The sequence below is a fragment of the Lonchura striata genome, chromosome 31 (assembly GCF_050655825.1).
Source record: "Lonchura striata isolate lonStrDom1 chromosome 31, ASM5065582v1, whole genome shotgun sequence".
Lineage (NCBI taxonomy): Eukaryota > Metazoa > Chordata > Aves > Passeriformes > Estrildidae > Lonchura > Lonchura striata.
This window is the reverse complement of record NC_140733.1, coordinates 9221136-9248877: the sequence shown is the minus strand read 5'-3', so window position 1 is coordinate 9248877 and position 27742 is coordinate 9221136. Positions and strand designations below refer to the sequence as shown.

Below are 27742 nucleotides of genomic sequence, written 5' to 3'. Positions count from 1 at the left end.
GGGGTCACCCCTGACTGCCCTGGGGTCACCCCAACCACCCTGGGGTCACCCCAGAGCACCCAGGGGTCACCCCTGACACCCTGGGGTCACCCCTGAGCACCCCGGGGTCACCCCCAGACCACCCCGGGGTCACCCCAGAGCACCCAGGGGTCACCCCCAGACCACCCCGGGGTCCCCCCGAGCACCCCGGGGTCACTCCTTGCGTTTGGCCACCGCCAGCTCCAGGCCGGGCAGGCGGAGGCCGGCGCGGGCGACGCCCTCGGAGGACGAGGCCGAGCCCAGGCGGGACTCGGGGGCCGCCGGCGCCGCCGCCCCGTCCTCGTCGCCGGCCGTCACCTCGTAGCAGCCCTTGGCCTTGGAGCCGATGCCCCCGAAGGTCCCGAATTTGCTCCTGGGCTGCCTGCCGGCGTCCGGCTCGGCCGCGGGCTCGTCGCCGAAGGACGACGAGCGCGGCCGCGGCTTCCTGCTGCGGAACAGCGAGAATTTCCCCTTGGCCGCCGGCGCCTCGGCCTCCGCCTCGCCCTCGGCCGGGCCCAGGCTGGCCTTGGAGCTCTTGAGGTCGCCCCTGGAGCCGGACACCGAGCCCGAGGCCTCGGGGCCGCCCGCGGTGCCGCCGCCGCGCCCCTTCTGCTTGGAGAAGTTGAATTTGGGCATCTTGAGCTTGGATTTCTTCAGCCTCGCCTCGGCCTCGTCCGGCTCCGGCTCGGCCGCGTCGGCGCCGGGGAAGTCGACGTCCACCCCGACCTCGCGGCCCTTGGCCTCGGGCTCGGAGAAGACGAATTTCGGCATCCGCAGCTTGGGGAAGGAGACTTTGACCTGGCCGCCCTCGGCGCACAGCTTGGAGGCGTGGAAGGTTCCGGAACCGGCGCCGAGCGACGGCGGCGACGCCCCGGCCCCGCCTTTGACCTTCGGCCCCTTCACGTTGACGTTCAATCCCGGGCCGGACGCTTCCAGGGCCGGAGCCTCCAGGTGGACGCCCACCCCCGCGTGAGGGGCTTCTGCGCTGACCTTTGGCCCTTTGATGTCGCCGGCCACGTCCACGTTTGGTCCTTTCAGCCTCAGGTCGACGTCCGGCGCGCAGAATTTCGGCCCTTTCAGTTCCGCCTCGGCGCCTTCCAGCCCCAGGCCGGAGCCCTTCGGCCCCGCCTTGACCTGGGGGCCCTCCAGAGCGACCCCCGCGTCCCCCCCGTCCACGCCGGGGCTGGAGATGCTGAACTGGGGCAGCTTCAGGGACGGCAGCTTGATGGTGCCCCCCAAAATTTCGAAGCCGGAGTCGTCTGCCGGCGCCTGGGGGGATTTGACGCCGACGTCTCCTTTCAACTTTGGTCCTTTCACGCTGACATCCAAATCCGGGCCGGAGACGTCCAGCGAGGGCCCCTGGAGGTCCAGGGTGGCCCCCGGGGACTGGACGGAGCCGGGGACGCCGCCCTTGACCTCCAGCGCCGGGGGCGTCACCGTGGGCAGCTTCACCTTCCCGCCGAGGCCGCCGAGGTCCAGGCCGAGGCCGGGCCCTTCCGCCAAGCCCGAAATGTCCAAATCTCCCTTTAACTTTGGTCCTTTCAGGTTCCCCTCCAGCTCGGGACTGGAGATCTGGGGCCCTTTGAGCTTCACCTCCGCATCTGGCATTTCCAGCCCCAAACCCGTTCTGCCCCCCTTGGGCCATCCCAGGTTCACCTCGGGACCTTCCAGTTGTGCTCCGGCAAGGCCGACTTCACCTTTCAGCTTTGGTCCTTTCACGCCGACGTCGACGTCCGGCACGGCGGCCGAGGGGACGGCGACGTCGATCCCGGGCCCCTTCAGGTCCCCCCCGATTCTCGCGTCCCCCGCGCCCACCTGGACCCCGGGCAGTTTGAACTTTGGGCTCTTCAGGCTCACGTCAGGACCTTCAACACCCGCGTTGAGGCTCGGGCCCTTGAGGTCGCCCTTGACCTCCAGCTCGCCCTCGACTTTTGGGACCCCCACCGAGGCCTCCCCGCGGAATTTGTGCGATTTGAGGTCAAACTCAACGTCCGGGAAGGAGATCTTCCCAAACATGGGTTTCTTGCCTTTGGGGGACTTCATGGCGGCGTCGGGGCCGGCGACGTTGAGCTCCGCGTCCAGCTCGGCCCCCGCCGCGTTCACCTCGAACGCCCCCTTCTTCCCCTTCACTTTGGGGCCGCTCATGTGGATTTTGGGCATCTTGAACTTGCTCTTCTTCCCCTTCCCGGCCTCAGGGGACTCCACGTTCAGCTCGGCCTCGGGTAGATCCAGCTCCGCCTTGGGGCTTTTCATTCCGAACCCAAATTTGGACTTTTTGAACTTGGGAGCTTTGATGTTGGCTTCTGGGACCTCGACGCTCAGGTCAGGACACTCCACATCGACTTCAGGGCCTTTGACCCCGAATTCGGGGCCTTTGAGGTCGACCTCGGGGCCTTTCAGGTGACCTTCCACCTTTGGGGTGGAAATGTCAAAGCCGCCCTTGGTTTTGTGGCCTTTCAGGTTCAAATCTATCTCGGGCATGGAGATTTTGGGGACGTTCACGTGCATTTCGGGCATTTTCAGTTTAGGACCTTTCACTTTGCCCTCCAGACCTTCAACGTTGACCTCTGGCAGGCTGAGATCAACCTTGGGGCCAGACAGATCCACCTCGGCCTTCGGCAAGTTGACGTCCACGTCAGGAGCTTCGCCCTTAAAGCCAAATTTGGGCATTTTCATTTTGGGCAGCTTCACTTTTCCCTCCAGACCATCGACGTCGACCGCCGGGCCCTCAATGTCTACTTTGGGACCTTTGATGTCCACCTCGGGGCCCTTCAGACCCGCCTCGAGACTGGGGCCGTGCAGGTCAGCGTCACCTTTGACCTTCAGGCCCTTCAGGTTCAGGTCGATGTCGGGCATGGAGATCTGGGGGGTCTTGACATGAATTTCGGGCATCTTGACCTTGGGCCCTTCCAAGGTCACATCTGGCGCCTGAATGTCCACCTTGGGTCCCTTGAGGTCAACATCTGGGCACTGCAGGTTCCCCTCCAGCTTGGGGACGGAGACATCGATGTCCCCCTTGACCTTGGGGCCCTTGAGGTTGAAGTCAACATCAGGCATGGAGATCTTGGGGGCCTTGATGTGCATCTCGGGCATCTTGAACTTGGGACCTTTGATCTTCCCCTCTGGCCCCTCAATGTCCACACTCGGCATCTCCACGTCCACCTTGGGGCCGGACACATCCAGGTCTCCTTTTGGGAGGTTCACCTCCACCTCGGGGCCTTCACCCTTCAGCCCAAATTTGGGCATCTTGAATTTGGGCAGCTTGAATTTCCCCTCGGGGCCGTGAATGTCCACATCGGGTGCCTCAATGTCCACTTTGGGGCCTTTGATGTCCAGGTCAGGCCCCTTCAGGTCCCCTTCCAGCTTGGGGACGGAGACATCGACGTCCCCCTTGACCTTGGGGCCCTTGAGGCTGAAGTCAACGTCGGGCATGGAGATCTTGGGGGCCTTGATGTGCATCTCGGGCATCTTGAACTTGGGACCTTTGATCTTCCCCTCGGGACCTTCCAACTCAACATCGGGGAGATCAACATCGACCTTGGGGGCTTTGATGTCGATGTCTGGGGCTTTCAGGTCACCCTCGAGCTTTGGGACGGAGACATCGACGTCCCCCTTCAGCTTGGGACCTTTGAGGTTGAAGTCAACGTCAGGCATGGAGATCTTGGGGGCCTTGATGTGCATCTCGGGCATGGAAAATTTGGGACCTTTGGCTTTCCCATCCACGCTCAGCTCAGGAGCCTCCACGTCCATGCTGGCGCCCGAAATGGAGACGTCGCCCTTGGGGAGGGTCAGGTCCGCGTCCACCCCGTCCCCTTTGAACCCGGGCATGGAGAATTTGGGCATCTTGAACTTGGGCAGTTTGAATTTGCCCTCGGGGCTGTCAATGGTGACGTCGGGGGCAGAGACGTTGACCTCGGGACCTTTCAGCTCTCCTTCCACACTGGGCAGGGACACGTCCACGTCACCCTTGACCTTTGGGCCTTTCAGGTTCAGGTCGATGTCGGGCATGGAGATCTTGGGGGCCTTGATGTGCATCTCGGGCATCTTGAACTTGGGGCCTTTGATCTTCCCCTCTGGCAACTCCACATCCACCTCTGGGCCTTCAATGTCCACCTTGGGGCCACTCACATCCAGGTTTCCTGTCGGGAGGTTCACGTCCACCTCAGGACCTTCTGCCTTCACCCCGGGCATCCCAAATTTGGGCATTTTGAACTTGGGGAACTTTATTTTCCCTTCTGGGCCATGAATGTCCACGTCAGGGGCTTCAATGTCCACCTTGGGGCCCTTGAGGTCGACATCTGGGCACTGCAGGTTCCCCTCCACCTTGGGCACTGAGACATCGATGTCGCCCTTGACCTTGGGGCCCTTTAGGTTGAAGTCAACGTCGGGCATGGAGATCTTGGGGGCTTTGATGTGCATCTCGGGCATCTTGAACTTGGGGCCTTTGATCTTCCCCTCGGGACCTTCCAGCTCAACATCGGGGAGATCAACATCGACCTTGGGGGCTTTGATGTCGATATCTGGGGCTTTCAGGTCACCTTCCACCTTGGGAAGGGAAACATCAACATCTCCCTTGACCTTGGGCCCCTTCAGGTTCAGGTCGATGTCGGGCATGGAGATCTTGGGGGTCTTAAAGTGCATCTCGGGCATCTTGAACTTGGGGCCCTTCACCTTCCCCTCTGGGAGATCAATGTCCACCTCTGGACCTTCAATGTCCACCTTGGGGCCGCTCACATCCAGGTTTCCTGTCGGGAGGTTCACGTCCACCTCGGGACCTTCTGCCTTCACCCCGGGCATCCCAAATTTGGGCATCTTGAACTTGGGCATCTTGAATTTCCCCTCAGGGCCGTGAATGTCCACGTCTGGCACATCAACGTCCACCTTGGGGCCCTTGATTTCAATTTCGGGGCCTTTCAGGTCACCTTCCAGTTTTGGAGCAGAGACATCAACATCCCCCTTCAGTTTGGGGCCTTTGAGGTTGAAGTCAACATCGGGCATGGAGATCTTGGGGGCCTTGATGTGCATCTCGGGCATCTTGAACTTGGGACCTTTGATCTTCCCCTCGGGACCTTCCAGCTCAACATCGGGGAGGTTGACATCGACTTTGGGGCCTTTGATGTCCAATTCTGGGCCCTTCAGGTCACCCTCCAGGTTGGGGACAGAGACATCAACATCTCCTTTTAATTTGGGGCCCTTCAGGTTGAGATCGAAGTCAGGCATGGAGATCTTGGGGGCCTTGAAGTGCATCTCGGGCATCTTGAACTTGGGGCCTTTGATCTTCCCATCAGGGCCCTCAACTTGAACATCTGGCGCTGAAACATCGAATTCGGGGCCTTTCACGTCCACCTTTGGCCCCTTCAGGTCACCTTCCATGCTCGGCAGTGACACGTCCACGTCTCCCTTCACTTTGGGCCCCTTGAGGTTCAGATCGAAGTCAGGCATGGAGATCTTGGGGGCCTTGATGTGCATCTCGGGCATCTTGAACTTGGGACCTTTGATCTTCCCCTCCGGACCTTCCAGCTCAACATCGGGGAGATCAACATCGACCTTGGGGGCTTTGATGTCCAGGTCAGGCCCCTTCAGGTCACCTTCCACCTTGGGAAGGGAAACATCAACATCTCCCTTGACCTTGGGCCCCTTCAGGTTCAGGTCGATGTCGGGCATGGAGATCTTGGGGGTCTTAAAGTGCATCTCGGGCATCTTGAACTTGGGGCCCTTCACCTTCCCCTCTGGGAGATCAATGTCCACCTCTGGACCTTCAATGTCCACCTTGGGGCCGCTCACATCCAGGTTTCCTGTTGGGAGGTTCACGTCCACCTCGGGACCTTCTGCCTTCACCCCGGGCATCCCAAATTTGGGCATCTTGAACTTGGGCATCTTGAATTTCCCCTCAGGGCCGTGAACGTCCACGTCTGGCACATCAACGTCCACCTTGGGGCCCTTGATGTCCAGGTCAGGCCCCTTGAGGTCCCCTTCCACCTTGGGGATTGAGACATCGACGTCCCCCTTCACTTTGGGGCCTTTGAGGTTGAAGTCAATGTCAGGCATGGAGATCTTGGGGGCCTTGATGTGCATCTCGGGCATCTTGAACTTGGGGCCTTTGATCTTCCCCTCGGGCCCTTCAATGTCCACCTCTGGAGCTTCAATGTCCACTTTGGGGCCTTTGATGTCCACGTCCGGCAAGCTCAGGTCCCCTTCGATTTTTGGTGCAGACAGATCAACGTCCACCCCGCCTTTGACCTTGGGACCTTTCAGGTGGAGGTCCAGGTCTGGCATGGAGAGGTTGGGAGCTTTGATGTTCATCTCGGGCATTTTAAATTTGGGGCCTTTGATTTTTCCTTTCGGACCTTCCACGTCGATGTCGGGAACTTCCACGTCCACCTTGGGTCCTTTCAGGTCCACACTGGGCAGGGACATGTCCACGTCCCCCTTGACCTTGGGGCCCTTCAGGTTCAGGTCGATGTCGGGCATGGAGATCTTGGGGGCCTTGATGTTCATCTCGGGCATCTTGAACTTGGGACCTTTGATCTTCCCCTCGGGCCCCTCAATGTCCAGTTCTGGACCCTCAATGTCCACTTTGGGCCCGGACACGTCCAGTTCTCCTGTTGGCAGGTTCACGTCCACCTCTGGCCCCTCCCCTTTAAACCCAGGAACACCAAATTTGGGCATTTTAAACTTGGGCATCTTGAGTTTCCCCTCCGGGCCGTGAACGTCCACATCGGGGGCCTCGATGTTGACCTTGGGGCCCTTGATGTCCACCTCAGGTCCTTTCAGCTCCCCTTCCAATTTGGGAGTGGACAGGTCAAGCTCCCCCTTCATTTTGTGCCCCTTCAGGTTCAGCTCCACGTCCGGCATCGAGACTTTGGGTGAAGAAATGTTCAGAAAAGGCATTCTGAATTTGGAGCCTTTGGATTTTCCCTGGAGATCCAAATCCGGAGCTTGGACCTCGACCTTCGGGCCGGACAGTTCAACCTCAGGCTTTTTAAGCTTCACGTCCACCTCGGGGCTTTGAACTTTTGGGCCAGAAAAGCCAAACTTGGGAAGTTTAAACCTGGATTTTTTAGCTTTTCCATCCAGGTCAACCTTTGGCCCCTCCAGCTCAAGCTCTGGCCCTTTGATGTCCAGCTTGGGGCCTTTCAGCTCACCCTCGACCTTGGGAAGAGAAGCGTCGAGGTCACCTTTGAGTTTGGGGCCTTTCAGGTTGAGGTCGATGTCGGGCATGGAGATCTTGGGGACGTTGAACTGCAGCTCCGGCTTCTTGAACTTGGGGCCCTTCAGTTTCCCTTCGGGGCCTTCAATGTCCAGCTCAGGGACAGAAACGTCCACCTTCGGACCCGAAATGTTGACCTCGGCCTCGGGGAGGTTCACGTCCACCTCGGGGCCTTCCACTTTTGGGCCAGAAAAGCCGAATTTGGGCATCTTGAACTTGGGCATTTTAATTTTCCCTTCTGGGCCATGAACGTCCACATCGGGTGCCTCAATGTCCACTTTGGGGCCTTTGATGTCCAGGTCAGGCCCCTTCAGGTCCCCTTCCAGCTTGGGGATGGAGACATCGACGTCCCCCTTGACCTTGGGGCCCTTCAGGCTGAAGTCGACGTCGGGCATGGAGATCTTGGGGGCCTTGATGTGCATCTCGGGCATCTTGAACTTGGGACCTTTGATCTTCCCCTCGGGACCTTCCAACTCAACATCGGGGAGATCAACATCGACCTTGGGGGCTTTGATGTCGATGTCTGGGGCTTTCAGGTCACCCTCGAGCTTTGGGACGGAGACATCAACATCCCCCTTCAGTTTGGGACCTTTGAGGTTGAAGTCAACGTCAGGCATGGAGATCTTGGGGGCCTTGATGTGCATCTCCGGCATCTTGAACTTGGGGCCTTTGATCTTCCCCTCTGGCAACTCCACATCCACCTCTGGGCCTTCAATGTCCACCTTGGGGCCACTCACATCCAGGTTTCCTGCTGGGAGGTTCACGTCCACCTCGGGACCTTCTGCCTTCACCCCGGGCATCCCAAATTTGGGCATCTTGAACTTGGGCATCTTGAATTTCCCCTCGGGGCCGTGAACGTCCACATCTGGCACATCAACGTCCACCTTGGGGCCCTTGATGTCCAGTTCAGGCCCCTTCAGGTCACCCTCCAGCTTTGGAGCAGAGACATCGATGTCCCCCTTCATTTTGGGGCCCTTGAGGCTGAAGTCAACATCGGGCATGGAGATCTTGGGGGCCTTGATGTGCATCTCGGGCATCTTGAACTTGGGACCTTTGATCTTCCCCTCGGGACCTTCCAACTCAACATCGGGGAGATCAACATCGACCTTGGGGGCTTTGATGTCGATGTCTGGGGCTTTCAGGTCTCCCTCAACCTTTGGAAGGGAGACATCAACATCCCCCTTCAGTTTGGGGCCTTTGAGGTTGAAGTCAACATCGGGCATGGATATTTTGGGGGTCTTAAAGTGCATCTCGGGCATCTTGAACTTGGGGCCCTTCACCTTCCCTTCTGGGAGATCGATGTCCACCTCTGGACCTTCAATGTCCACCTTGGGGCCACTCACATCCAGGTTTCCTGTCGGGAGGTTCACGTCCACCTCGGGACCTTCTGCCTTCACCCCGGGCATCCCAAATTTGGGCATCTTGAACTTGGGCATTTTAATTTTCCCTTCTGGGCCATGAATGTCCACGTCAGGTGCCTCAATGTCCACCTTGGGGCCCCTGATGTCCAGTTCAGGCCCCTTCAGGTCACCCTCCAGCTTTGGAAGGGACACGTCCACGTCCCCCTTGACCTTGGGGCCCTTCAGGCTGAAGTCGACGTCCGGCATGGAGATCTTGGGGGCCTTGATGTGCATCTCGGGCATCTTGAACTTGGGACCTTTGATCTTCCCCTCAGGACCTTCCAGCTCAACATCGGGGAGATCAACATTGACCTTGGGGGCTTTGATGTCGATATCTGGGGCTTTCAGGTCACCTTCCACCTTGGGAAGGGAAACATCAACATCTCCCTTGACCTTGGGGCCCTTGAGGTTCAGGTCGATGTCGGGCATGGAGATCTTGGGGGCCTTGATGTGCATCTCGGGCATCTTGAACTTGGGCCCTTTGATCTTCCCCTCCGGCCCCTCAATGTCCACACTTGGCATCTCCACGTCCACCTTGGGGCCGGACACATCCAGGTCTCCTTTTGGGAGGTTCACGTCCACCTCGGGGCCTTCACCCTTCAGCCCAAATTTGGGCATCTTGAATTTGGGCAGCTTGAATTTCCCCTCAGGGCCGTGAATGTCCACATCGGGTGCCTCAATGTCCACTTTGGGTCCTTTGATGTCCAGGTCAGGCCCCTTCAGGTCCCCTTCCAGCTTGGGGACGGAGACATCGACGTCCCCCTTGACCTTGGGGCCCTTCAGGTTCAGATCGAAGTCGGGCATGGAGATCTTGGGGGCCTTGATGTGCATCTCGGGCATCTTGAACTTGGGACCTTTGATCTTCCCCTCGGGACACTCCAGCTCGACGTCGGGGAGGTCCACATTGACCTTGGGAGCTTTGATGTCAATGTCTGGGGCTTTCAGGTCTCCCTCAAGCTTTGGAGCAGAGACATCGACGTCGCCCTTCACTTTGGGGCCCTTCAGGTTGAGGTCGATGTCGGGCATGGAGATCTTGGGGGCTTTGAAGTGCATCTCGGGCATCTTGAACTTGGGGCCCTTCAGTTTCCCCTCAGGACACTCGAGGTCAACGTCGGGAAGGTCGACATCAACTTTGGGGCCTTTGATGTCCAGTTCAGGCCCTTTCAGGTCCCCTTCCAGCTTTGGAGCAGAGACATCGACGTCCCCCTTGACCTTGGGGCCCTTCAGGTGGAGATCAAAGTCGGGCATGGAGATCTTGGGAGCCTTGAAGTGCATCTCGGGCATCTTGAACTTGGGACCTTTGATCTTCCCCTCGGGACACTCCAGCTCCACGTCGGGAACCTCCACGTCCACTTTTGGACCTTTCAGTGACACCTCCGGCCCTTTCATGTCCCCTTCGAGCTTTGGCACGGACACATCGACGTCACCTTTGACCTTGGGGCCCTTCAGGTTGAGATCGAAGTCGGGCATGGAGATCTTGGGGGCTTTGAAGTGCATCTCGGGCATCTTGAACTTGGGGCCCTTCACCTTCCCCTCTGGGAGATCGATGTCCACGTCAGGAGCTTCAATGTCCACCTTGGGGCCTTTGATATCCACGTCTGGGCCTTTCACGTCACCTTCCAGTTTGGGGGTGGAAATGTCCACGTCCCCCTTCAGTTTTGGGCCTTTCAGGTTGAGGTCGATGTCGGGCATGGAGATTTTGGGGGTTTTGAAGTGCATCTCGGGCATCTTGAACTTGGGGCCCTTCAGCTTCGCTTCGGGACACTCCAGCTCGACGTCGGGGAGGTCCACATCGACTTTGGGGCCTTTGATGTCAACATCTGGGGCTTTCAAATCTCCCTCAATTTTTGGGACGGACACGTCCACGTCTCCCTTCACTTTGGGGCCTTTGAGGTTCAGGTCAAAGTCGGGCATGGAGATCTTGGGGGCCTTGATGTGCATCTCGGGCATCTTGAACTTGGGACCTTTGATCTTCCCCTCAGGGCCCTCCAGTTCGATGTCAGGGACATCCACGTCCACTTTGGGTCCTTTCAACTCCAGATCCGGCACTTTCACGTCACCTTCTACTTTTGGGGCAGACACGTCCACTTCTCCCTTCACTTTGGGACCTTTCAGGTTCAGGTCAACATCAGGCAGCGAAAATTTCGGCGCCTTGATGTTCATCTCCGGCATCTTGATCTTGGGTCCCTTCCACTTCCCCTCGGGACCTTCAACGTCCACGTCAGGAACGTCCACATCCACCTTTGGACCTTTAATGTTCACATCCGGACCTTTCAGGTCGCCCTCCAATTTGGGGACGGAGACATCCACACCGCCCTTGACCTTGGGGCCCTTGAGGTTCAGATCAATGTCGGGCATGGAGATCTTGGGGGCCTTGATGTGCATCTCGGGCATCTTGAACTTGGGCCCTTTGATCTTCCCCTCCGGCCCCTCAATGTCCACACTCGGCATCTCCACGTCCACCTTGGGGCCGGACACATCCAGGTCTCCTTTTGGGAGGTTCACGTCCACCTCGGGGCCTTCACCCTTCAGCCCAAATTTGGGCATCTTGAATTTGGGCAGCTTGAATTTCCCCTCAGGGCCGTGAATGTCCACATCGGGTGCCTCAATGTCCACTTTGGGGCCTTTGATGTCCAGGTCAGGCCCCTTCAGGTCCCCTTCCAGCTTGGGGACGGAGACATCGACGTCGCCCTTGACCTTGGGGCCCTTCAGGTTCAGATCAAAGTCAGGCATGGAGATCTTGGGGGCCTTGATGTGCATCTCGGGCATCTTGAACTTGGGGCCTTTGATCTTCCCCTCGGGACCTTCCAACTCAACATCAGGGAGATCAACATCGACCTTGGGGCCTTTGATGTCCAGGTCAGGCCCCTTCAGGTCACCTTCCACCTTGGGAAGGGAAACATCAACATCTCCCTTGACCTTGGGCCCCTTCAGGTTCAGGTCGATGTCGGGCATGGAGATCTTGGGGGTCTTAAAGTGCATCTCAGGCATCTTGAACTTGGGGCCCTTCACCTTCCCCTCTGGGAGATCGATGTCCACCTCTGGACCTTCAATGTCCACCTTGGGGCCGCTCACATCCAGGTTTCCTGTCGGGAGGTTCACGTCCACCTCGGGACCTTCTGCCTTCACCCCGGGCATCCCAAATTTGGGCATTTTGAACTTGGGCATCTTGAATTTCCCCTCAGGGCCATGAACGTCCACGTCTGGCACATCAACGTCGACCTTGGGGCCCTTGATGTCCAGGTCAGGCCCCTTGAGGTCCCCTTCCAGCTTGGGGATTGAGACATCGACGTCCCCCTTCAGTTTGGGACCTTTGAGGTTGAAGTCAACATCGGGCATGGAGATCTTGGGGGCCTTGATGTGCATCTCGGGCATCTTGAACTTGGGGCCTTTGATCTTCCCCTCTGGCAACTCCACATCCACCTCTGGACCTTCAATGTCCACCTTGGGACAACTCACATCCACGTTTCCTGCTGGGAGGTTCACGTCCACCTCGGGACCTTCTGCCTTCACTCCGGGCATCCCAAATTTGGGCATCTTGAACTTGGGCATCTTGAATTTCCCCTCGGGGCCGTGAATGTCCACATCAGGTGCCTCTATGTCCACCTTGGGGGCCTTGAGGTCAATTTCTGGACCCTTCACGTCACCCTCGAGCTTAGGGACAGAGACATCAACATCTCCCTTCAGTTTTGGACCCTTGAGATTCAAATCGATGTCAGGCATGGAGATCTTGGGGGTCTTAAAGTGCATCTCGGGCATCTTGAACTTGGGGCCCTTCACCTTCCCTTCTGGGAGATCAATGTCCACCTCTGGACCTTCAATGTCCACCTTGGGGCCGCTCACATCCAGGTTTCCTGCTGGGAGGTTCACGTCCACCTCGGGACCTTCTGCCTTCACCCCGGGCATCCCAAATTTGGGCATTTTGAACTTGGGCATCTTGAATTTCCCCTCAGGGCCGTGAACGTCCACATCTGGCACATCAACGTCCACCTTGGGGCCTTTGATGTCCAGCTCAGGCCCCTTGAGATCACCCTCCAGCTTTGGAAGGGACACGTCCACGTCACCCTTGACCTTGGGGCCTTTGAGGTTGATGTCCACGTCAGGCATGGAGATCTTCTGGGTCTTGATGTGCATCTCGGGCATCTTGAACTTGGGGCCTTTGATCTTCCCCTCGGGCCCTTCCAAATCCACGCTCGGCACCTCCACGTCCACTTTCGGCCCTTTAACATCGACTTCTGGAGCTTTCAATTCCCCTTCCACCTTGGGGAGGGACACGTCCACCTCTCCCTTCACTTTGGGTCCCTTCAGGTTCAGGTCCACGTCGGGCATGGAGATTTTGTGGGATTTGAGGTTCAGCTTCGGCATCCGGAATTTGGGACCTTTCCATTTCCCTTCCGCTCCTCCGACGTCCACCTCCGGCCCCTCAATGTCCACCTCCGGCCCCTCAATGTCCACCTCTCCTTTGGGCAGGCTCACGTCCACCTCGGGCCCCTCCAGCTTGGGGCCGGACACGTTGAAATGAGGCAATTTCATTTTGGGCATTTTCACTTTGGCCTCTGGACCCTCCAGGTGGACATCGGGGACCTCCACGTCCACCTTGGGCCCCTTGATGTCACCCTCGGCCTTGGGGAGGGACACGCCCACCTCCCCCTTCACTTTGTGTCCCTTCAGGTTCAAATCCACGTCCGGCATCGAGATTTTGGGGGATTTGATGTTCAGTTTCGGCATCTTGAATTTGGGGCCTTTCATCTTCCCTTCTGGACCTTCCAAGTCCACCTCGGGCACCTCAACATCCAACTTGGGACCTTCCACATCCAACTTGGGACCTTCCACATCCAACTTGGGACCTTTCACGTCCATTTTGGCACCTTCCACGTCCACTTTGGGGCCTTTCACGTCGATTTTCGGGCCCTTCAGCCCGGAAATTCCGGCGTCCCCTTTCAGTTTTGGGGCCTTCAAGCCCAGATCCACGTCCGGCATGGAGAGTTTTGGGCTCTGAACGTTGAGGTCGGGCATTTTGAACTTCAGGCCTTTCCCTTTGACCTCCGGCCCTTCCAGGTCCACGCTGGGGACGTCCATGTCCACCTTGGGGGTGGAAATGTCCACCTCCCCCTTCGGGAGCGTCACCTCCAGCTCGGGGCTCTCTCCCTTCACCCCAAATTTGGGCATTTTCAGCTTGGGGAACTTCAGCTTGCCCTCGGGGCCTTGGACGTCCAAATCTGGGGCTTCAACCTCCACCTTGGGGCCTTTGATCTCCACTCCGGGGGTTTTCAGCTCCCCTTCCAGTTTTGGGGTGGAAACGTCCAAATCCGCCTTGACTTTGGGCCCTTTGAGGTTCAGGTCGATGTCAGGCATGGAGATCTGGGGGGTTTTGATGCCCACCTCGGGCACCTTCACCTTGGGGCCCTTGATGTCCACGCTCGGGACCTCGACGGCGACGCCGGGACCCGAAACGTCCACGCTGCCCTTGGGAAGGGCCACCTCGAGCTCGGGGCTCTCTCCCTTCACCCCAAACTTGGGCATTTTCAGCTTGGGGAACTTCAGCTTGCCCTCGGGGCCTTGGACGTCCAAATCTGGGGCTTCAACCTCCACCTTGGGGCCTTTGATGTCCACTTCGGGGCCCTTCAAACCCGGCACGGGCACGTCCAGGTTGCCGCTGGCCTTGGCACCGTTGAGGGTCAGGTCGACGTCCGGCACGGAGATTTTGGGGGCTTTGAGGTGCATTTCAGGCCCCTGGATGCCCAAACTCGGTGCCTCAACGTCCACCTTGGGGCCGCACACCTCCACGCCGCCCTTCGGGAGGTTCACGTCCACCTCGGGACCTTCTGCTTTGACCCCGGGCATCCCAAATTTGGGCATTTTGAATTTGGGCATCTTGAATTTTCCCTCGGGGCCGTGAACGTCCACTTCAGGTGCGTCAACGTCCACCTTGGGGCCCTTGATGTCCACGCTTGGGACGCTGATGTCCACCTTGGGGACGGAGACCTCCACCCCCGCTTTGGGAAGGGTCACGTCGACGCTGGGGGTCTCTCCCTTCACCCCAAATTTGGGCATTTTCAGCTTGGGGAACTTCAGCTTGCCCTCGGGCCCCTGGATCTCCATTTCTGGGCTCCCAACCTCGACTTCGGGGCCTTTGATGTCCACTCCGGGGGTCTTCAGCTCCCCTTCCAGTTTTGGGGTGGAAACATCCAGATGTCCCTTCGCTCCGGGCCCTTTGAGGCTCAGGCCGACGTCGGAGACTTGGGGGGTCTTGATGCTCATCTCGGGCATCTTCACCGCGGGGCCTTTGACGTCCACTCCGGGCACCTCCACCCCGATCTGGGGCCCTTTAAGGTCCAGCTGGGGCCCCCTGAATTCGCCCCCCACGCTCGGCACGGATGCGTCCACTCCTCCCTTCAGCCCCTTCAGGCCAACGTCCACCTCCACGCCCTTCAGGCCACGGCCCGGCCCGGCCACGTCCACCTCGGGGCCCTTGGCGTCCACCCTGGGGCAGAGTCCTTTGAGGTCCCCTTCCCCTCTGGGGCCCTTCAGGTTCAGGTTCACGTCCGACAGCGAAATTTGGGGCGTTTCCACCTTCTTGAAGGCCGGACCCTTCCATTCTCCCTCCAGGCCCGCCTCGGGGACGGCCACGCCCTTGGGGACGTCCGCGGCGGCGCCGTCGGCCTGGGCGGCGAATTTGGGGAAGGTCAAGTGCGGGATTTGGATTTTCCCCTTGGCGCCGTCCGGGGCCTCCACGCCGGCGACGTCCGGCGGAGGGGAGGGGACCTCGGCGGCGCCTTTGGCCGCCGCATCCACCTGCGGCGCCGCGGCTTCGCCGCCGGCCTGGAACCCGAATTTGGGGATTTTTAACGTCGGGATCTTGATCGTCCCCACGTCCACGGGTGGCGAGGAGCCGCTGACCTCCCCCTGCGGGCACGGAGCCCCGCCGGACACGTGGCCCTGCCCGTCCAGCCCCGCGGCGTGGAACGACCCGTCCAGCTCTCCAAACTGTCCGTTGGCCTCGACGCGGGGCGACCCCGGGAAGCCCTTCCAGCCCGGGAGGGATTTTCCAGTTTCTCCACCAGGAATTTGGCTCTGGGGCTGCAGGTGAAGCCCCTCAGGTGTCCCGGGTGGGTCCCCCAGCCCCGCTCGGACCCCGGCGCCGGACGTCGTGCCGAACTCCGGCGCGGGGATGCAGACGTTGAAATCGGGGCCGCCGATGACGGCGAGGTCGCCGTCGTGGCTGGTGACGTCCACGGTGTAGGCGGTGACCCTGCGGGTGACCGTGATGGTCCTGCTCTGCGTCCCGCCGGCCTCGGCCTCCGGCCCCTCCTCGGACCTGAGCCGCGGCTTGATCTTGGTGGTGTAGATGCGCTGGTACTCCTCATCATCGCCGCTCTGCGGAGGAGACGCTGCCGGTGAGCGCTGGACGTGCTTCCTCCCCATCCTCATCCTCATCCCCATCCTCATCCTCATCCTCATCATCCTCATCCTCATCCTCATCCCCATCCTCATCCTCATCGTCATCCTCATCCTCATCCCCATCCTCATCCTCATCCTCATCCTCATCATCCTCATCCTCATCTCCGTTGTCATCCCCATCCTCACCCTCATCCTTATCTTCCCCTCATCCCCATCCTCGTCCTTGTCCTCATCTTCATTTTATCCTTATTTTCATCCTCATCCTCATCCTCTTCCCCATCTTTGTCCTCATCCTCATCTTTTTTCTCATCCTTATTCCCATTCTCATCCCCATCCTCATCGTCATTCTCATCCTTATTTTCATCCTCATCTTCGTCCTCATTCCCATCCTCATCTTCGTTCTCATCCTCATCCTCCCCCATCCTCACCCTCACCTTCATCACCCTCACCTTCATCACCCTCACCTTCATCCTTATCTTCCCCTCATCCCCATCCTCATCCTCCCCCATCCTCATCCTCCTCCATCCTCATCCTCACCCTCACCACCCTCGCCTTCACCCCTCTCTCCCCCCGATCCCCGTCCTCCCGTCCTTCCTCCCGCTCCTCCTCCTCGCTCACCAGCACGACCTCGGGGCTGCCGGGCGCGGCGGCCGCCTGCGGCGAGCGGTCGCCGCGGCGCTGCAGCCGCAGCCCCAGCGTGTGCTGGCCCAGGCTCTGCAGCAGCTGCGCCGCCTCCCCCGACTGCAGCTTGTCGAAGTAGACGGTGGCGCTGACGATCTGATCCCCTGGGGGGACGGGGGACAGCGGGTCAGGGGGCTGGGGTGGGGGGACACCGGCGGGGACCCCCCGGCCCTGCCCCGAGCGACCGCGGGGACATCGCCCACGGGTGTGGGACGGTGAGGTGCCACCAAAACAACCCCAAAATCCCATTTTCAACCCCAAAACTCTGCGGGAAAAATCCCATCCCCACTGTGAGTGGCCGTGGGGTCATCGCCCATAGGCACAGAGGCAGAAGTGCCTGAGGTGCCACCAAAACAACCCCAAAATCCCATTTTCAACCCCAAAACTCTGAGGGAAGAGCCCCCTGTCCCCACTGTGAGTGGCTGTGGGGTCATCACCCTCAGAAGTGCCTGAGGTGCCACCAAAACAACCCCAAAAATCCCATTTTGAGCCCCAAAATTCAGGGAAGAACCCCCCCGTCCCCACTGTCAGTGACTCCCCCATGGGTGACGGAGCCAGAAGCTCCTGAGATGCCACCAGGACACCCCCAAGTCCCCAAAACTGCAATTTCACCCCCCAAATCCTCGGGCTGGGGCAGGATTTGGACCCCCAGCACTCGAACTGCAGGGTCACCACCCATGGGAACGGAGCCAGAAGCTCCTGAGATGCCACCAGGACGCCCCCAAGTCCCCAAAACTCCAATTTCACTCCCCAAACCCTCGGGCTGGGGCAGGATTTGGACCCCCAACGCTTGAACCACGAGGCCAGAAGCTCCTGAGATGCCACCAGGAGGCCGCAGGGTCCCAGAGCCGCCCGGGCGCGCCCACCTTCCTGGACCACGCCCATGCGGGCGGCCGGCGAGTTCTGCTGCACGCGCCGGACGAAGACGCCGTCGTCGGTCTGGGCGATGGTGATGCCGTGGGAGCCGCTGCCCTGCCAGTTGGGCAGGAGGATCTCCCGCGTCTCCTCCTCGCGCTCCATCTGCGCCGGACACGGGGTCAGGGGTCAGCACGGGGCCGGGCGGGGTCAGGGGTCAGGGGTCGGGGTCAGCATGGGGCTGGATGGGGTCAGGGGTCAGCGTGAGGGTGGACACGGGGCTGGGGTCATGGGGAGGGATGGACGGGGTCAGGGGTCAGGACAGGGGTGGACATGGTTTGGGGTCAGGGGACGGATGGACACGGTTTGGGGTCAGGGGACGGATGGACACGGTTTGGGGTCATGGGGACGGATGGACACGGTTTGGGGTCATGGGGAGGGATGGACACGGTTTGGGGTCGGGGCAGGGATGGACACGGTTTGGGGTCGGGGGACAGATGGACACGGTTTGGGGTCGGGGCAGGGATGGACACGGTGTGGGGTCAGGGGACGGATGGACACGGGGCTGGGGTCATGGGGAGGGATGGACGGGGTCAGGGGTCAGGGCAGGGATGGACACGGTTTGGGGTCGGGGCAGGGGTGGACACGGTTTGGGGTCAGGGGAGGGGTGGACACGGTTTGGGGTCGGGGCAGGGATGGACACGGTTTGGGGTCAGGGCAGGGGTGGACACGGTTTGGGGTCAGGGGAGGGGTGGACGCGGGTTTGGCGCCGTGGCTGCGGCCAGGCCGGAGCGGCCGGAGTGGCCGGAGCGGCCGGAGTGGCCGGAGAGGCCCCACTGACCTCGGTGGGGTCCCGGTCCTGGTCCCGGTCCCAGGAATCCTCGGCCTCGCTCGGGAACCTCGCGGCGGCTCCGGGGTCAGCTCCGGCCTGGAGGGGACATCGGGGCGTGGTGGGACACGGGGGCACCCATGGGACACCCCCGGGACACCCCCGGGACACCACCGGGACATCGGGGACACCCATGGGACACCCCCGGGACACCCATGGGACATCGGGGCGTGGTGGGACACGGGGGCACCCATGGGACACCCCATGGGACACGGGGGCACCCCTGGGACACCCCCGGGACATCAGGGACACCCCCGGGACATCGGGGACACCCATGGGACACCCCTGGGACATCGGGGTGTGGTGGGACACGGGGGCACCCATGGGACACCCCGGGGACCCGTCCCCTGTCCCCTGTCCCCTCTCCTCTTCTGAAGTTTTGAGGGAATTTCTCCGTTTTCAGAGAATTTCGGGTCGGTATTTTTGGGGTTTTTTTTGGAGGGATTATTTTTTTTGGAGGGGGGGGCACCTGAGGGGGGGGGTGTGCACCTGTAGGGGTGCCCCCCCCCACCCTGGGTGTCCCCCCCGCCCCGGGGTGTCCCCGAACTCCGGGAGGCTCCGGGAGGCTCCGGGAGGCTCCGGCCGGACTGGTTGGTGACTCAGACCGGGCGGGGGGGGACCGGGGCTGACTCAGAGCGGGGAGGGAACCGGGGGAACCGGGGGGGAACCGGGGGGGGACCCGGGGCTGACTCAGAGCGGGGAGGGAACCGGGGGGAACCGGGGGGAACCGGGGGGGAACCGGGGGGGGACCCGGGGCTGACTCAGAGCGGCCCCGAGCGCTGGGAGGGGCCCCGAAATCCGCCCGAATTCGCCTTTTCCAGGAGTTCCCCCCATTTCCCACCGTCCCCCCCATTTCCCCGGGGTCCCCCCGCGGCTCGGGGGGTGACACGGACCCCCCCGGTGACACCGGGGACAGCTCGGTGTCCCCGCAGCAATGCCGCCCCCCCTCCCCCCGCCGCGCTATTTTTGGGGTGCAAACCACGTGCGCGCTATTTTTAGCAGCCTGTCCCCCCCCTCCGACCCCTCCCCCGCCCCCAAAAACCGCGGAGGGACGGGGGGGGGTGGGGGGGGATGGGATGTCACCCGTGTCACCCCGGCCACGCCACCGGGGTCCCCACGGGGGGGGCACGGGGTCCCCAGCCCTGGGTGGCGTTTGGGGACACGGGGACGCTGATGGGGACCCCCCGGGCGCGGATTTGGGACCCCCGGGTGCAGATTTGGGACCCCCGGGTTCGGTTTGGGGAACCCGGGGTTCGGTTTGGGGACCCCCGGGTTCGGTTTTGGGACCCCCGGGTTCGGTTTTGGGACCCCCGGGTGCAGATTTGGGACCCCCGGGTTCGGTTTTGGGACCCCCGGTCCGGTTTTGGGACCCCCCCCCCGGTTCGGTTTTGGGACCCCCGGTTCGGTTTTGGGACCCCGGGTCCGGTTTTGGGACCCCCCCCCGGTTCGGTTTTGGGACCCCCCTCGGGTGCGATTTTGGGGCCCCCCTGCCCCCCCCGTGTTTGCTCGGGGGCCACAAGGTCACAAATGTCCCCCCACCCCCGGGACCCCCGGGACCCCCGGGGCGGGGCCGGTGACGCCGGGCCCGGGAGGCTCCCGGGAAACGGCGAATCCCGGAAAACATTCCCAAAAACCGGGGGAGAACCGGGAAAAACCGGGGGAGCAGCGGGGGAAAACCGGGGGAGCAGCGGGGGAACGGGGCAGAGACGGCGGAGCGGGACGAGGCGGCGGCGGAGGCGGAGCGGGCGCGGCCCGCGGCCGGGCCGGTACCGGTCGGACCGGCTGGAGCGAGAGTCCCGCGGGCGGCGGGCCCGCGGAGCCGGGAGGGTCCCGGACCGGTTCCACCGGGCCCTGCCCGGACGCTGCCCGCGGCCACGCGCGGCGCCGCCGGGACCTCCGCGTGTCCCGGCCCCGCCCGGGCCGCTCCCCAAAACCCCCCGAAAAACGGGGAGACCCCAAAAACGCCGCGAGGTGTTCGGGGGGGGGGGAGCCGCCCCCGCCCCAAATCAAATCCGGGGGTCCCCGGGGGGGTGGGGCCACCGGGGTGAGGGGGGGTCCCCAGAAAGGGGGATCCCCAAAATGGGGGGGGTCCCCAAAACGGGGGTGTCCCCAATGGGGGGGATCCCCAAAATGGGGGTGTCCCGAATGGGGGGGGTCCCCAATGGGGGTGTCCCAACGGGGGGGGTCCCCAAAACGGGGTGTCCCAAGGGGGGGGATCCCCAAGGGGGGGGTCCCCAAAATAGGGTTGCCCCCAAAATGAGGGTCCCCAAGGGGGGTGTCCCAACGGGGGGGGGTCCCCAATGGCGGGGGTTCCCAAAATGGGGTGTCCCCAAAATGGGGGTCCCCAAGGGGGGTGTCCCAAGGGGGGTGTCCCCACGGGGGAGGGGTCCCCAAAATGGGGGTGTCCCCAAAATGGGGGTCCCCAGGGGGGGTGTCCAAGGGGGGCAGAGGGGAAGTGGCGCCGGGAGCGGCCGCGCCCCAAAAACCGCAGCGGGGGGGGAAGGGGGGGATCCCGCGCCCCTCCCCCTCCCCGAGCCCCTCCCCCCCCCCGGCCCCTCCCTCGGGGCTTGGGGGGGGGTTGGGTTTGGGATTCCCAAAATCAAACCCCCCCCCCGCCAGAAGCGCCGCCCCCGCGCTGAAACCGGCGCTGATGAGCGTTAATTACCGAGCCCTCATTAACCCGGCGCCCACGCGCGGCCGCGCCCTCGCGGGATCCCGGGGATCCCCCGCCCCAAATTCGGCACCGGGACCCCCCTCGGGTCCCCCCGGCCCGGGCGGGGCCCGGGGGGGGGAGGGGAGCCGCGGCCCCGCCCCCACCGGGGACTCCCCGGGCGCGGCCGGGGGGGGCGGGGGGCCACGCCCTGAGCGCGGCCGGGACCCCCGGGACCCCCGGGACCCCCCCGGGACCCCCGGGACCCCTCCGGGAACCCTCCGGGAACCCCCGGGACCCCCCCGGGACACCCCGGGACACCCCCGGGACCCCCCGGGACCCCCGGGACCCCCCGGGACCCCTCCGGGAACCCCCGGGAACCCCCGGGACCCCCCCGGGAACCCCCCGGGACACCCCCGGGACCCCCCCGGGAACCCCTCCGGGAACCCCCGGGACCCCCCGGGACCCCCCCCCGGGCCCCCGGAGCCGTCACGGGACGCGCGTGGGTTCCCCCCCGCCACACCCGCGGAGCTCGCGGCGCTCCCGGAGCCCCCCGGGAGAAACGGAGCCCCGGGGGTCCCGGAGCCCCCCCGGGACCCTCAGCGGACCGCCCCGCACCCCCGGGACACCCCCGGGCCACTCTCGGCACCACCGGGACCCACTCCCGGCGCTCCCGGAGCCCCCCGGGCCCGTCCCGGGACCACCGCGTCCCGCCCTGCGCCGCCCCGGGGCTCCCGGAGCCCCCCGGGACTCCCTCGGACACTTCCCGACCCCCCCCGGCAACTCCCGGGACCACCGGAACCGCCCCGGGACCCACGCGGGACCGTCCCGGGTGCCCCGCTCGCCCCGCCCGGAGCCGCCGCCCGTCGCGGCGGTCCCGGTCCCGTCCCGGTCCCGTCCCGGTGCGATCCCGGTGCCGCCCCGGTGCGGTCCCGGTCCCGTCCCGGTCCCGTCCCGGTGCGGTCCCGGTCCCGTCCCGGTGCCGCCCCGCGGTACCTGCGCGCTGCGGGCTCAGCGGCCGGGCCGGGCCATGCCCGGTCCGGGTCCTGGCGCGGTGCCGGTGCCGGTGCCGGCGGTCCCGGAGCGGCCCCGGCGGGTCCGTGCGGAGTGGCCGCGCCCGGGCGGCTCCCGGCTCTTGTAGGGCGGCGGAGCCTCCCCCGCCCCGCGGGGAGGGCCCGGCCCGGCCCGGCCCCGGGACAGGGAGCGGCCCGGGACGGCCCCGGAGCGGCCCCGGCGCGGGAGCGGCCGCGGTTCGGCTCCGGCCGGGCCGGGCCGGGCCGGGGCGGGTCCGGGCTGGTCCCGGGTCTGAGCCCGGGTTGGTCCCGGTTCTGGTCCCGGGTCTGGGCCCGGGCTGGTCCCGGTTCTGGGTCCCGGTTCTGAGCCCGGGCTGGTCCCGGTCCTGAGCCCGGGTTGGTCCCGGTTCTGGGTCCCGGTTCTGGGCCCGGGTTGGTCCCGGTTCTGAGCCCAGGTTGGCCCCGGTTCTGGTCCCGGGTTGGTCCCGGGCTGGTCCCGGTTCTGGTCCCGGTCCTGAGCCCGGGTTGGTCCCGGTCCTGGTCCCGGGCTGGTCCCGGTTCTGGTCCCGATCTGATCCCGGTTCTGACCTCGAGCTGGTCCCGGTTCTGGTCGCAGTTTGGTCTCGGTCTGATCCCAGTTCTGAGCCCGGTCTGATCCGGGTCTGGTCCCGGTTCTGTTCCCGGTTCTGGTCCCGGTCTGATCCCGGTCCTGGTCCCGATCCCGTCCCAGTTCCGAGCCTGGACCCTCTCCCGGGATGGTTCTGACCCCGATCCCGGTCCCGGTTCTCATGCGGATCCGGTCCCGGTTCTGATCCCGGTCCCGGTCCAACCTCAGTCCTGCTCCCGTTCCCGAGCTCATCCCGGTCCTGGTCCTGACCCGGTCCCGGCTCCAATCCCGGTCCTGGTCCCAATCCCGGTTCGGGTCCCTGTCCCGGTTCGGGTCCCGGTTCCGTTCCGGTCCCGGTCCCTGTCCCGGTTCGGGTCCCGGTCCCGGTTCCGGTTCCACGGGACAATCCCGGACCGGGACCCCTCCCCCCCCAGCCCCGCCCCCCCGGTAACCCCCCGAGGGGGGGGAGGGGAATCCCCAAAAACCCAAAAGTGACCCCGGACCCCAAAAACCCCCAGACCCAAAAACCCCCAGACCCAAAAACCCCCAGACCCAAAAATCCCGAACCCCAAAAATCCCAGAAATGGAACTGGGGGATACTGGGAGCACTGGGGGGATACTGGGGGGATACTGGGGGATACTGGGGGGCACTGGGGGGGCACTGGGGGGACTGGGGGGATACTGGGGGGATACTGGGGGGGCACTGGGGGGATACTGGGGGATACTGGGGGGGCACTGGGGGGATACTGGGGGATACTGGGGGGGCACTGGGGGATACTGGGGGGGCACTGGGGGGATACTGGGGGATACTGGGGGGGCACTGGGGGATACTGGGGGGGCACTGGGGGGATACTGGGGGATACTGGGGGGATACTGGGGAGGCACTGGGGGATACTGGGGGGATACTGGGGGATACTGGGGGGCACTGGGGGATACTGGGGGATACTGGGGGATACTGGGGGGGCACTGGGGGATACTGGGGGGGCACTGGGGGGATACTGGGGGATACTGGGGGATACTGGGGGGCACTGGGGGATACTGGGGGATACTGGGGGATACTGGGGGATACTGGGGGGGCACTGGGGGGGCACTGGGGGGATACTGGGGGGCACTGGGGGGATACTGGGGGGCACTGGGGGGGGCACTGGGGGGATACTGGGGGGCACTGGGGGATACTGGGAGCACTGGGGGGCACTGGGGGGCACTGGGGGATACTGGGGGATACTGGGGGGCACTGGGGGGATACTGGGGGGCACTGGGGGGCACTGGGGGGACTGGGGGGGGCACTGGGGGGATACTGGGGGGCACTGGGGGGCACTGGGGGCAGTCGGGACCCTCAGGTGCTGCTCCCAGTTTGGCCCAGTCCATACTGGGAGCCGCAATCTCCCCAAAATCTGGGACTGTCCCCACCTTGAACCCCCGAATTCCCCCAAATTCCCTCAAATTCTCCCAAATTCCCCCAAATTCCCTCAAATTCTCCCAAATTCTTCCAAACTCTCCCAAATTCTTCCAAATTCTCCCCAATTCTCCTAAATTCCCTCAAATTCTCCCAAAATTCTCCCAAATTCCCTCATAATTTCCCCAAATTTCTCCCTAAAATCTCCAAAATTCTCCCCAAATTCCCCTTCCCGTCTCTCTTTCCCCGCCTGCGGCTCTGGGGCTGCTCCCGGTGGGACCGGGGCTGATTTGGGTCCATTTGGGTCCATTTTGGTCCATTTTGGGTCCATTTGGGTCCATTTGGGTCCATTTTGGGTCTATTTGGGTCCATTTGGGTCTATTTGGGTCCATTTTGGTCCATTTTGGGTCCATTTGGGTCCATTTTGGGTCTATTTGGGTCTATTTGGGTCCATTTTGGGTCTATTTGGGTCCATTTTGGTCCATTTTGGGCCGATTTGGGTCCATTTGGGTCCATTTTGGGTCCATTTGGGTCCATTTTGGTCCATTTTGGGCCGATTTGGGTCCATTTGGGTCCATTTTGGGTCCATTTGGGGCCGTTCCCGGTGGTACCGGGGCCGGTCCCGGGGCTGTCCCAGGGCGGTACCGGGACCGTTCTGGGGCCGTTCCCGGGGCCCTTTTGGGGCCGGTTCCGGGACCATTCCCGGTTGGGATTTGGGGCCGGTTCCGGGGCTGTTCCCGAGCGGAACCGGGCCCGATCCCGGGGCGGTTCTGGGCCCGATCCCGGCCCGTTCTGGGCCCGATCCCGGGGCGGTTCTGGGCCCGATCCCGGGGCTGTTCTGGGTCCATTCCCGGGACCGATCCCGGCCCGTTCTGGGACCGTTCCCGGCCCGTTCTGGGCCCGATCCCGGCCCGTTCGGAGGCGGTTCTGGGTCTATTCCCGGGCCCGTTCTGGGGCCGCTCCCGGGGCCGCTCCCGGAGCCTCCGGTGCCAAATCCCGGCGCATTCCCGAGCGCTGCCTCATCCCCCCGCCCCTCCCGGGGCCCCGCGGCACGGCGGGGGGGGCGGGGGACACCGGGAACAGCGGGAACAGCGGGAACAGCGGGAATACCGGGAACACCGGGAATACCGGGAACAGCGGGGACACTGGGGACACCGGGAACACCGGGGACACCGGGAACAGCGGGGACAGCGGGAACACCGGGGACACCGGGAACAGCGGGGACACCGGGGACAGCGGGGACACCGGGGACACCGGGGGACACCGGGAACAGCGGGAATACCGGGGACAGCGGGGACAGCGGGGACACCGGGACCACCCGCGACCCCCGCCCGGCCCGGGGGTCCCCGCGGGGCTGGGGCTGCCCCCCCCCCCTCCCGTCCCAAAAATCCCGGGCGGATTTTGGGGGGCGTCCGCGGTCCCCTCCAGATGTGGCGGCACCGCTGGAAAGGGACCGGGGGGGGGGTGGGGACACCGGGGACCCCCGGGGCGGGGGAGGGGACGTTGGGGATTTTGGGATTTTGGGATGTTTGTTTGGGATTTTGGGATGTTTGGGATTTTGGGATGTTTGTTTGGGATTTTGGGATGTTTGGGATTCCGCGCTGGCCCGGGGCCGCCGGGGGCGGGGGGGGCGCGGCGACAACGGGGGGGCGGCAGGGGGGTGTGGGGCACCCCGGGACTGCCGGAGCATTCCCGAGGAATTCCCGAGCAATTCCCGGAGCATTCCCGAGGAATTCCCGAGCAATTCCCGGAGCATTCCCGAGGAATTCCCGAGCAATTCCCGGGGAGCCGCGGGACCGGGACCGGGACCGGGCCGGCGGCTCCGGTGCCACCCCCGGGCCGCTCTGGCGGCCCCTGGAGCTCGCCCTGGCACATCTGGTGGCGCTTCGGTGGCACCGGGAACATTCGGTGGCACCGGGGACATTCGGTGACACCGGGGACACCGGGGACATTCGCTGGCACCGGGGACATTCGGTGGCACCGGGGACATTCGGTGACACCGGGGACACCGGGGACATTCGCTGGCACCGGGGACATTCGGTGGCACCGGGGACATTCGGTGACACCCGGGGACATTCGGTGGCACCGGGGAACATTCGGTGGCACCGGGGAACATTCAGTGACACCCGGGGACATTCGGTGACACCGGGGCGCGGCCCCGGCCCGGCAGCGCCGCGGGATCCCCGGGCGGGGCCGCCACGCCTGGGCCGGTGTCCCCGGTGTCCCCCCGGTGTCCCCTCCCGGTGTCCCCCCGGTGTCCCCTCCCGGTGTCCCCTCCCGGTGTCCCCGGTGTCCCCCCGGGGGTGACTCAGGAGGGCGCGGCCGCGGAAAGGCGGAAACTGGGAGGAACTGGGATGGACTGGGGGGAACTGGAGCTGAACTGGGATGGACTGGGAGGGAACTGGAGCTGAACTGGGAGGAACTGGGATGGACTGGGAGGAACTGGAGCTGAACTGGGAGGAACTGGGATGGACTGGGAGGAACTGGAGCTGAACTGGGAGGAACTGGGAGGGAACTGGGAGGAACTGGGAGGGACTGGGATGGACTGGGAGGAACTGGGAGGAACTGGGAGGGAACTGGGAGGAACTGGGAGGAACTGGGGAGGAACTGGGACTCAGCTGGAACCAAACTGGAATTAAACTGGGATCAAACTGGGGCTGAACTGGGAGGAACTGGGAGGGAACTGGGAGGAACTGGGGCTGAACTGGGAGGAACTGGGATGGACTGGGAGGAACTGGGGCTGAACTGGGACTCAGCTGGAACCAAACTGGAATTAAACTGGGACCAAACTGGGATCAAACTGGGGCTGAACTGGGAGGAACTGGGACTGAAGTGGGACTGAGCTGGGACCAAACTGGGACTGAACTGGGACTGAACTGGGATTAAACTGGGACTGAACTGGGATTAAACTGGGACTGAACTGGGACCAAACTGGGATTAAACTGGGATCAAACTGGGACTGAACTGGGATTAAACTGGGACTGAACTGGGACCAAACTGGGATTAAACTGGGATCAAACTGGATCCAGACTGGGACCAAACTGGGATTAAACTGGGACTGAACTGGGATTAAACTGGGATCAAACTGGGACTGAACTGGGACTGAACTGGGACCCAACTGGATCCAGACTGGGGCCGAACTGGGACCAAACTGGGATTAAACTGGGGCTGAACTGGATCCAGATGTGGCCGCGGGGGTGGGGGAGGGGCGCGGCCACATCTGGCGCTGGGGGGGGGGAGGGGAGGCCCAGGAAGGAAGCGGGGGGAGGGGCGGGCCCCAAACTGGTTTTGGTGGCCGTTACTGGTTTATACTGGGACCGCCCCTCCCCCAGCCCCAATCAAATCTCAGCCCCCCAGACGTGGGGGGGAATTCCCAGAAAATTCCGGAATTTCTGCCCCAAATCCGCCGGCATTTGGGATTTTTTGGGGACAACGGGGCTGGGATCGCCCCGGGACCCCCCAAAATTCCAGGAGCGCTCCCGGTTCTCCCCCCGAGCGGAGATTTTGGGGGAGTTTATGGAAAATTCGGGATTCCGGATCATCTCCTGGAGCCCTCGGGACCCTCTGGAATGGCCCAAAACGCCCCAAATCCACCCCAAAAAAACCCCAAACCACTCCGGAG

The 27742-nt window shown here is 63.2% G+C and overlaps 1 protein-coding gene across 1 annotated transcript; it reads right to left on the bottom strand.

The window, feature by feature from the left end:
- Window positions 1-177: 177 nt before the first annotated feature.
- Window positions 178-22149, bottom strand: LOC146764917 (neuroblast differentiation-associated protein AHNAK-like). The gene is made up of 5 exons (XM_085563865.1): window positions 22101-22149; window positions 18407-18493; window positions 17577-17730; window positions 16648-16814; window positions 178-16005 (listed from the first exon to the last, which is right to left on the bottom strand). Exons 3-5 carry the CDS (start codon window positions 17728-17730, stop codon window positions 193-195), a joined length of 16134 nt encoding a protein of 5377 aa, XP_085419991.1. The 5' UTR covers window positions 18407-18493; window positions 22101-22149; the 3' UTR covers window positions 178-192.
- Window positions 22150-27742: the final 5593 nt, after the last annotated feature.

What these genes read in the sequence shown, in the direction of transcription:
- LOC146764917 (XM_085563865.1), bottom strand. Translation starts at nt 17,730, where the DNA reads ATGGAGCGCGAGGAGGAGACGCGGGAGATCCTCCTGCCCAACTGGCAG. An exon ending in CATGGGCGTGGTCCAGGAAG is followed by an intron (nt 16,815 to 17,576) that starts GTGGGCGCGCCC and finishes CCGTCCCCCCAG; the next exon opens with GGGATCAGATCGTCAGCGCC. An exon ending in GCAGCCCCGAGGTCGTGCTG is followed by an intron (nt 16,006 to 16,647) that starts GTGAGCGAGGAG and finishes TCTCCTCCGCAG; the next exon opens with AGCGGCGATGATGAGGAGTA.